Source organism: Tupaia chinensis, unplaced genomic scaffold, assembly GCF_000334495.1.
Source record: "Tupaia chinensis unplaced genomic scaffold, TupChi_1.0 Scaffold000540_1, whole genome shotgun sequence".
NCBI classification, from domain to species: domain Eukaryota; kingdom Metazoa; phylum Chordata; class Mammalia; order Scandentia; family Tupaiidae; genus Tupaia; species Tupaia belangeri.
The window spans coordinates 228,285-239,857 of NW_006160053.1; the positions used below are offsets into that span (position 1 = coordinate 228,285).

General features: G+C 34.7%; 1 protein-coding gene across 1 annotated transcript in view; it reads right to left on the reverse strand.

The window, feature by feature from the left end:
• The window catches only part of FOXP2 (forkhead box P2), a 328,025-nt gene that overhangs the window by 40,882 nt on the left and 275,570 nt on the right, over positions 1 to 11,573 (reverse strand). The window contains exons 12-13 of the mRNA XM_014591194.2: positions 2,289 to 2,376; positions 574 to 657 (exon numbers count right to left, since the gene is read on the reverse strand). Coding sequence (XP_014446680.1) covers positions 574 to 657; positions 2,289 to 2,376 — 172 coding nt within the window. The remainder of the gene's footprint in view (positions 1 to 573; positions 658 to 2,288; positions 2,377 to 11,573) is intronic.

Sequence of the window (11,573 nt, forward strand, 5' to 3'; positions counted from 1 at the left end):
TTTGTGATAAGCTCTCTAAATTAACACTGTGCATAATATATAGTGAAACATACCAATACATGAAATACCTTTTTAACTGAAATAATAACAAAAGAAATAGGATAAAATTGGCTGTAGAAATAGTATGACATTTTTGACAAAATATTTGATAAAAAAAATCTATTTGTATGTACTTTGTGATTGATCTAAATCTTTTTCGGCAAGCCACGGACTTTCTATTTGTGATTTGTACTGTTTCCACTGTTCAGGTTGCTCTAAGTGGGTTTCCTTTTAATATCGGTAAACCTATCACAGAAAGATATTCTCTCTGGCTTCAGCCTCAAGGCGGTGATTTGTGCACTGATAGGTGTACTTTGTTTAGTGTCACCCACGGTGTAGATTGGATAGATTTTGTAAAAGATAGCATTACTTTAAAAGAAACATACAATTTGACAAGCGATTGCATTTTACTTTCATTTTATTGCCATATTTTTCATCACACTTATTGTTTTCTAACTGTCACTAAATTGTTCATTTTCTTAGTCTGTTACATCAGTAGAGCTATTTACTGTTTATAAAGCAATATGCACTTACAGGTTTGGGAGATGGTTTGGGCTCTGAGGGTCGCATGTGCAAGTGGGTCATCATTGCTTGAAGACGTTCGCGTTCTTTAGAAAGCTGTTAAGAAAGAGTGAGATCAGAAGCATTTTAGAAATGACTGATACAGCCATTTTATTGCAGTGATACATCTTATCATTGAGCTTGTCTCAGAGTAATGATTCCTGCATATAAAAGTCCATGTCCGTGGGAACTTATCTGGGAGGAAATGCAACTTTGGATACAGAGGGGGGAAAAACTTTTATAGCTTTTCTTATGTTAAAAGGTCAGAGAAAACAAATAACACTTCATCTTTTTGTCAATAAGAGAATTGAGGTCACAGTTGCCTCGACAGTAACAAGTTACTGAAACCATAAATTAGAAGGCCCATGGTGTCTCTTTAAAGTCCTGTGGACACTGTTAGCAATGGACTAGTGCCAACAGCTGTGAAGGGGTGAAGGGTTCTCAAAGCGAAGTGCCTGCCAGGATTGTCTACACACTTCATGCATTCCCACTGAGGTCCAGTTAGTGCCCCCTGCAATCTGCCATCATCAATCTAATTCAATAGAGTGACAGAGACCAGGCAGTGTGAAACGCTGAACTCTGCCACGGAGTCGGCATCTACACTTGCACTGGGTCTCATTACAACTGACGGACCTTACTTTTCCATCAGTCAGACACAGCAGAAAAAGAGAGAGAGAGAGAGGCGTAATTGGTCACACTGTAGACTGTATCATCAGCTGATCTTATGTTGCAGCTTACATGTAATAGATGGTAAACAGGGTTACTGAACGCTTTGTGAACTACAGCAGTGATGACGTTTTTTGATGAGTTCTTGATTATTTACTAAGTCAAAATAAAATATTTTCAGTAGCTCTCCAGAAAAAAGGCAACGCCAAGATAAACTTAAAACAATGTGAGATGTCATACGGTGTGAAGAAAAATAAATCATGTGTAATTAAATGAAACTGAGTATTGGTCTGATTGAGAAAAAATATTCTTTAAGATGGCTTGTTAGAGAAAGCCTTAATGGGTGAGACTCTGGGTGATATAATTGCTTTCTGATCAGTTTTATGAATTCTATTTACTTCTGGCCAAATTCTATTTCAACGTTAACAGAATTCTTTTTTAACTTAAAATAGCAGCATTTGATACCACGCATCCATTACCATCTGTGATATAAATTATTTGCCATTACTCCAGTTAAAGACAAGAATTAAGGGTTTTTGCAAGTTCTTTAATTAAAAATGTACTAGAAGCAGAAAAGTTATTTTTCAGGGCTTTTATTACAGGCATGATATTGTAAAGAATAATAGCCTTTTGCTATACTACAAAAGCCCATGGGGGGGGGCAAAAATCAAGATTAGCTCATGCAAAACTGTCTCTGTAATAAAATCATATCTAATTGGAGACTTGGCCTAACCTATATTAGCAAAATTTAGAGTTAATAGTTTTATAATATGCACATGCATATGATAGATTCTAAAGGTTATATATAAGCCTTAGTGGTCAGTATATTAAACTACAGCAATTCGTTCTGAATTAGCAACATTTATCAGTATTAAAAAACATCAAAATTCCATGTATCGCTAACAGTCATTGTGTTCCAGAGACAATAAGATGTAAACAAAAAGACCCAGGAGTTTTTTAGTACTCAATTTAATACACCAGAAATCCAAGAAAGGAGGCCACTGAGTGAGCATTAGACAAACCTGTATCTCTAACTGTTGCACCACCTGCATTTGTACTCGACACTGGGCAGTGCTTCGGTCATCCAAAGCGTGTTCATTATTAAGGTGCCTAAACAAACCCAAAACACAGAACAGAAGATTAAGTGATGTCTACCTCAGAGCTCCACTTTAAAACACTACACTGAAGTCCTGTGTTCCTCCATTGTGGGGAAATGAAATGCTCGCTACTACACAGAAAAAAAAAAGTGCAATGTGCTTACATGTTTAGTGAAAATTATTTCTGTAATATAAAGAGACTCCTCACATGGCAGGACATGCCATGGCCTCTAAGCTTGTCTGTTATTTCACAAATATTTCCCCACACTTCTTATAGAGTAACAGTTGAAATCACTAGATGTATTTCATGTACACATGCCATTTGTTTTTTTTTTAAAGGGTGTATTGTAATATTTAATCCAACAGTGATTCTGAAGAGAATATACACATGCCATTTGTTTTTTTTTTTAAAGGGTGCATTGTCATATTTAATCCAACAGTGATTCTGAAGAGAATAAAGGCAATTCTACCATTTCTGTTAAAATGTCTGTTGTCCCACGATGTTTTTTAGTGAATGTCTTATTTTACCGTGACGTGGTACAAATTATGCAAAGATGGCAAGTTTACACACCACAGAAATATCAGCACCTATGAACAATAATGATCTGCTCTTATTAATAAACTTCACTGAAGGTTCTGATCATCAAAAGCATCAGAAGAGTGACATTGTGGGTCTAGTGTCCTGAGAGACATCTATCCCAAACTTACACAAAAATGTGAAAGCTAAGTCATTCTCATCATCTTACTCTAATATTGAATATGAATAGCTTATTATGGTTAGTATTACATATTTACAGAAATGTCTTTAATGATTGGCCTGGCCTATGAGTACACCAAAAGTAATTTGTAATTTATTAGATCAGCATTGCCAATGAATATGAAAATATTCAATCCTATGTACTGGGTCATCAGAAAAGTCATGACGTATTTTTCTATGTAAAAAGTGTGTTATGACTTTCCTGACAACCTAATACTTTATAATTTGTAAAATATAATTTATTTGATGCCTCCTCCAATTAAGAAAATGTGATTTTCAAGTAATTCAGTATCCTTTTGCATGTCTATTTCACCAATGGGTATTATAAGGCAGCGATTTAAGAAATGTCCTCCTCAAGGCACATACATGAAAGAGCAAAAATCTTCACAAAATTAAATAAGAAATTATATATTTACTTATGTGGGCTCAGGTAGCACTGAGAATGGCCTAACAGTCCCAACAGTTTATTTAAGCCTTGAGAATACTAAATTCAACAAATATGTTTTTGTAGCCATTAAAATTATTTACCTAGATTTCTTACAAGTTATGTTGAAGCAGGGAAAAATAGACATATATGTAATAGTTATGAAGAAGAATTAAAATGGCTTTTCTCTGGGTCATCAGAAAAGTCATGACGTATTTTTCTATGTAAAAAGTGTGTTATGACTTTCCTGACAACCTAATACTTTATAATTTGTAAAATATAATTTATTTGATGCCTCCTCCAATTAAGAAAATGTGATTTTCAAGTAATTCAGTATCCTTTTGCATGTCTATTTCACCAATGGGTATTATAAGGCAGCGATTTAAGAAATGTCCTCCTCAAGGCACATACATGAAAGAGCAAAAATCTTCACAAAATTAAATAAGAAATTATATATTTACTTATGTGGGCTCAGGTAGCACTGAGAATGGCCTAACAGTCCCAACAGTTTATTTAAGCCTTGAGAATACTAAATTCAACAAATATGTTTTTGTAGCCATTAAAATTATTTACCTAGATTTCTTACAAGTTATGTTGAAGCAGGGAAAAATAGACATATATGTAATAGTTATGAAGAAGAATTAAAATGGCTTTTCTGAGAATGAACTGATTTACAACCATGAAGGTTTGTTAGAAGTAGGCTCAGCAAACAGAATGCTTTGTTTCACTTTGTCCCATATCTTGATAAATTAAACCACTTTGTTTAAATACTTCCTTACTGATCCCATCAACAACACCTCCAGGTTTCTGGGCACAACTGTCAGTCGTGGTTGAAGAGAGCCTGCAGACTAAAATAGCTAGGTGGATCAGGTCAAGCCGGAGGTGTGTGGCGAGAGGGCAGGAGAGGCACTTTGTATACCTGTCTGTTCTAAGCTCAGTTCAGGCTGGTTCTGCCAGGATTCCTAACATGCACTCACTCTCTAGAAAGAAGGCATGGACTGTAAAGAGTAACTCAGAGGTTAGCTTGTAGTGTAGTGTCACCAATTCCTAATTAACAAGATAACACTTAAAAATTGTGTTTCAGAGATTTTTTTTTTCTCCCCCAAATTTAAATGAATAGTGAGAGGACTTCCTATCAGCATAAAGCAGTGTTTGGTTGAATTATCAAGGCTTGCTATTCTTACATTTTTACATGGTTATTTTCACCCAGAAACTCTTCGAGAACACACATATTTATCTCACAATTGGTCTAACTGATGCATACTATTAAAACTGCTTCATCTATCCATAAAGAAAGATATAAATGAAGCAAGCAAGGTAAGTAGAATACACACTTTCATGAGGAAAGGTATGTTCAGTATAACATGTTTATTTTTGCATGAAATCACCTTTTAAAAAGATTTTTCACACTTGTTTACTTCTTAGGGATAATCATTATCTTATATTTAAAGAACTTTAAAAAGTACAAAATGTTTGCATTATACACTTGGGTCTTACAGACCTATTCAATTTATCTATGCAGCTTTTATTAGAATAGAGACTGTAGACTACAATAATAGTCAATGAGGTTTTGTCTTGATTGAATTTTTCAGTGGAACACAAAAGAACCTTGCCATTAAAATAGTCCTTTATTCTCCTGTATGAAGGCGAAAGGTTTTTAAAGTGTTGTGATGTTCAGTAATGAGCCTCTATCTAAATTATCATTGGTGACAAACTCACAAAGCACTTTTCGAGGACACATAGTTATGAAATGCCAGAGCTGCCACTTTCTTTCCTGTAATTATAGGCTAGCTTGCAGCCCTTCAATGATCATTTATAGAACAGCCTCCAGTGGATTACTGAGAACTTGAAAAACACATACATACCTCTGCCACATCTCCCTTCTCCTTTCCTCGCTATTGTTTACCAGTGATATGTAAAATAATAGTGCCTATTCATTCCCCCTACTTAATTATGCCAATCAAAGTACAGAAATAGTGTCGGATATAAATACAATGCAATAAGACTAAATAAATAGGCTAAGTATTAACATTAAATTATGAATTTATGTATTTATGACTATTTTGTGCCCAAATTATTCTCTTTTATGTTTTTATAACTATCTCAGGTACTACATATTGCTGTTCAAAAATTCTCTATGATTTATAAATCAAGAATGAGATAATACTGAAAAATGAGAGGATTGGTGGATTTTCTCAGTCAGTGCCTAATTGCTGTTTCAAAATGCATATGCAAAGGGACATTTCATTAATCATTTAATCATGTCCCTTGCAGGAAGTTGGAACTAATGTTGCAAATACCCTTTTCATATGAATGCTCCATAATACTATCTTATGCATTTGATATATTGCCTATGTCATAAATTATGGCTGCTTCAAAAGGACCAAGTGGGGTTGTTATCCCTGAAGATGCTTGTTACAAAACCTTTATTAAGTTTCTTTTTTTACTTATTGCTAGTTCTATTTCACAGCTTCATACTAGCCAACAATAATACTCTTTCTGATGGCAAAGGTCTGTAAATTACCCATGCAATCACTAACACCATTTCACAGGCCTGTTCTACTTCTACTGGTCTGCTAACAAGGCGATTACACACAAATTACTGAATGCCTATGAAATATTTAAATGCATTCTACTCTACTATGCATTAATAAGAGCAAAGCAAGCTCTGGAATTCTGGTTAGCTCCAGTCCCTAATGTCCCCTAATGAGCCTCTTACCGAGACTGCAGTTCAAACAGAGAGGTGAAGAAAAAATGCAAAGGGTGCCTTCAGAAAGGCAGCACTGAACAAACATTGTGTGAGCCAGTTCTAATTTATGGGTCACTTTATAGGTATATTGATTTTTGTTTTCAAAATGGAATAAATGATGTGGTCGACTGACGTTCTTTCAAAACCGCGTTGAATCTGTGTGCTAGGTAGGTAGTGTGAACTGGAAAAAAACATAAATAGGCAGTCAAATTCTTTCTAAAAACAATTAAGCAAGCATTTCAGGAAGACAAAAAGTAGGAAGGGATCCTTCTCATTTATTTAGTGCACAATTCTCTTTAACGAAGCTTTTATGGTTATGAAGGCATGTGGTGACTTCAATTATATACACTCCAGATTAGCAAGTCAATTTTAACCTCTAGATTTTTCAAATGCATTTAAAGTTATTGCATTTTATAAGCTAAAAAGGGATCGGATTTAAATCCAAGTATGTCAGAGACTGTTTTAACAAAATGTTTCACTTGCATATCACTGGTGTTTGATTTATTTTGCATCAAGCTTTTTATGTTTAAACACTGACAGGAGTTTAAATACAAAATGTTAGCTGTCACTATTCATTTAGCTGATTATGTGAGATGCCTTAGTTTTGAGAGATGGGGGCACTGTCACCAAAAGAAACAACATTCTGACAAGTTCAAAGAATGCCTTCTTGAGGTCATAATTTTGTAGCCATGCTGCCTAGTCAAAGACAAAGAAATAGACAATACACACTAAGTAAGAGCATAATTTTTACAGTCGTCGGCTCCAAGAAAAAAGACAACAAATTTCCATGAAATAAACTACTCCATTTCTACCCCCTTACCTATTGCTCTTTATATTGTATCAGGTCTTAAGCATGTAGTCTGTAATGAACTTAATTCATTTATGTTCAAAATGAATTTATCTTTACCACAGTGATATTTTTATGGACACTAGCCATTCTGCCTTTCTTAAAGAAGAGTATTTCCATCTTTGTATGAGACCCTGTCTGTGTGCTGGCCTCGGTGCATGCAGGTTCAAGAACACTTGTCTGCTAACTGGAATGCTATATTGTAAACCTTTTGGCTTAAGCTCTCTAAAAGTCAATCCATCTGTATTGAAACTGACTTAGGTCCAATGGAATGATAATTAATTTTGCAGGCAAACCACTCTAAAGTTTTGTCAGATGTTAAGACACTTTGACATTTATAAGACAGTAATGAAGAACTAGTATTAAATGCTTTTAGTAATCTGGTGAGATCCTCAATTAATGCTCAGAAAAATGATCAGCTTCAGTCAACACCTACTTTTATAGTAAAAATAAAAAATTTTCCTAAATGCTTTTTTTTCCTTGGACTTCCTTATTCATCTTGCATTTTTCTGTTTTCAACTTGACCTTGTAAATAAGTTTCTATCTTGGCCTTTTAAAAAATATTTGATAGAAACAAATACTTAATTGAACATTAAAGAATATATGTAAAGGGGCTGGCAGGTGGCATGTTGGCTGGGGGGCCCGGGACTCCCACATGGCTGACTACAGTGTGAATACCGAGTCTGGTGGCTTGGTTTCTTACTTTGCTCTCTCTTTCTCTCTCTCTCCCTCTCTGGTCAAATTAAAAACTAAAGTAAATACATAAATAAAGTTAAATAAAAATTTAAAAAGGAATATATATGAAAATAAGAACATGTGTATAACACATAAGAAAATATACATAAGGGGACTTGAAAAAGTTCATGGAAAAATGAAATTAAAGTATTTTAGTGCAAAAACATTTTAAAATCCATGCATAGTTGTTATATAACCCACATTTTCCTTGAACTTGTTGAAAACCTCGAGTTTATATTCATATGTATTACATGTGGGTACTTCAAAAAATTTGTGGAAAGGTGGAATTAAAGTATAATTTTATTTTTAATTTTAAAATTGCCAATTGGCATACATACTCATGAGAGTGACAGAAAAAGAGAAAGGGAGACAGACAGAGAAAGAAAAAAGCACCCTCAGAGGGGCACAGTTCCACTGCAACTCCCTTCTCCTCCATTTCTCTATCCTTTGGGGATTTTGGGTACACACACATGTGTGCGTGGTGTGCTTTTCAAGCCACTGGGCTGGGATTTGAACTTTGGTCAACCGTGAGAGCCCAGCTCCCTTAACTATTAGGCTATGGTTGGCCCAAGAATTAGTTTATTCATTTTTATTTATTTATTTATGAGAGATTTTTGCAATAGGGTGTGTGTTCACCAAAGAGACAGAGAGACAGAAGGCAAAAAATTACTCCCTAGAGAGGATGGCCACACCACAATCTCTTCTTCACTTTCCTCTCAGGTATTTGGGCATGGAAGCACGCATCACACACCTGGCGTGAGTTTTAAAGTCACTGGATCAGGATTCAAACTGTGGTTGACTACCTGGGAGTCCAGTGATGTAACCATTACACCATCTGCTGGTTCTAGTACTAGTTTATTTTAAGGCAAAGGATTTGAAGTCTATTTATAGTTTTTTTTTTTTTTCCCATAATATGCACTTCCCAAGAATTATTTGAAGACTTCTACTATATTTAATATACAAGTTAATACAAAAGCACCCAATCCTATGATGGCATTTCATTTGTTGTAGGGTAAAATAGAATCTATCAGTTTGTTTTAGGCTATAATATGTAAAAAGGAATTTGGGACTCAATATACTTTCTGCTGTTCTTTGTTATTTAATATAGATAGTAACAATGATGGCTTCCTTCAAACAAATAAGTTATTTGATCCCAAATTAAAGGTAAAGCTGCAAAGTTTATTTCTAGTATATTTTAGAACATAAAATACTATTTTCTTAAAAAACATTTGTAATAATCATTGTATATAAAATGTTGTGAAGAGCCAGTAAGTGGTGTGGTAGTTAAGCCAGCTGAATCCCGATGGCCAACTGTGTAGTTGGAATCCTGGAGCTGGTGGCTTGCAAAACATCCTGGGCACATGTGCATGCCCCAAATCTCAAGAGCAGAATGGAGGAAAAGAGATGTGGCATAGTCATTCACCTAATTAGGGAGTGGTTTCAGACTTTTCCATGTCCTTTCTTTCCCTCCAGCATGCCTAATAACAAATTGTTTCAAAAAGGAAAAAAAAAAAAAAAAAAAAAAGCTGAAATCTTGGGTTCTGGGGAGAATAAATACAGAAAATGGAAAACTAAAAACTTTTCACAGCTTTTGACTTGTATGTCATCCCTCCCGCCCCAAAGCCCTCAAATCTCTTCATTATTTCAAATGAAAAGCCAAGTCTTCTTTGTGAGGAAATCTGTGTAAGCAGTGATGACTTCTTTATTTCATTTCCTGCATAGATGCTAAATTAACTTTTTTCTGAATAACTAGTTAATTCATTTAATAAATTGTTTTATTTCTCTTCAAATTTCTAACATATTTTAGAGAAAAAAAACCAGTACACTAGGATGGAAAACATGTCTAATTAATATTTCATTTCAGTACATATACTGCCATTAGCTGTATTAACGGACTTTATCACAGATCTTTGAGTTAGAGAATCTCAAGCATATCAAAACAAAAATGGACTGAAAGAGCGGCCTTAAAATCTACTGTCATTAGTTCTGTCATCCCTATAAAGTTAATGGGTTGGAAAAATGGTCAGTCTTTGAAACCAAAGTTGATATTTAATTGAAAGGAAATGCTGTTTTAATTGTAATTTCATCAGTTTTTTAAAAATACTGACATGAATATGAAAAAGGAGCATAAACGGTAAAATCAGGGTTCATGGTGATTTGCTTGTTAGTAATAAGAAAAATGAATATTTGAGAGAAATAAAAATGCTCCTTTCCAAGTGCTATAGAAAAAAACCATATTGAAAGAAAGATGTGTTTTTTTCCCCTCAAGATTTATTTTTAATTTTGTCAGAACAATGTGAAACAATAAAATGCATGGAGAGTGGGCCAGTTCTATGGCTTCAATTACCGTTTGTAAGAGTTAGTAGCAATTGCCCACCAAATAGTCTCAATGACAAAGAATAATATATTGATAAAGACTAATATATTCAGATGAAGAAATAGGAAACTAGTAGTTAAAATGATTCTTATCTCCATCTTTGTTCTACCATCTTTCTTTTTTAAAAAGGAAAACTTGAGCAAGTTACCTAACATTTTTTCACACTTTTCTTTGTTTAGAACAGTATAATCAACCCCAACAAAATGGCTGCTCGCCACTGTTTTGGTATAACAAAAGGGCATTTACAAAAAATCCTAGTGGGGGACCAGCAGTTGGCGTAATGGCTAGAGCCCTAGTGGGGGACCAGCAGTTGGCATAATGGCTATGTTGCTGGACTCCCATGTAGTAGACTGTGGTTCGAGTCCCAGACCCAGTGGCTTAAACTCACGCCGGGTGCGTGTACATGCATGCCCAAGATCCTGAGAGGAGAATGGAAGAGAAGGGATTGTGGTGTGGCCATGCCCCCTGGGGGATGATTTCTCACTTTCTGTCTCTCTGTCTCTCTCTGTCTTCCTGGTGAGTGCACATGCCCTATGGCAAAAACCTCTCCAAAACAAGAGTCCTAGTGGTATATGAAGCAAATTTTCTCTTAATTGGTCAGACATGATAAAAGGTTTAAAACAATCTTTGTGGAAGTCTTCCTGTAATTCAGTTATAGAGTTATTATGATGCCAAGTACTTATGCCTTGTCGTTAAGGTGCTTTTGCTCTACACCCTGTAGTCAGTCTACCATTTGTAAACACATCTTTTTGATGTTTCTGCCAACATCCTGGCAACAAAGCAGTGCAATTTCAAATGAGCTAATTAACTTAATTGTTGATGAAGCATGAAACAGTTCATTCACCCTGTTAGCTGCACCATGACAACATAAGAGTCTCAGCCTGTGAAGTTACTCATCTCCATAAACCTATCTGTTGTTCTCTGTTTAGATTTCCAGAATAACTGAATTGTGTGCAGAAAATGTTTCATGAGAGATTAATATTCTTCTATTTGGAAAAGAAACACCTAAGAAATTTTAAGAAATAAAAAATTATCATTGTATGAAGAAATTAAGGATATACAAAGTTTTCATTTTAAGTTGGAAAATTTACATAACCTATAAAGGAAACATACAGAAACATATTTCATTAAGTTTCTGAGGACAAAAAGTAAAATCACAAATAACACGTCATTAATTTGTTAGCCACTAGTTAGTTACTTACATTTTTAAATTCTGTTTAATGCATATATCATGTGTCATTATTAAAAGTAGGAAATATAAAAACCTGCAAAGTATGTTTATTTGGATAAGTATATGTGTGTGTGTATGTATATGTGTGTG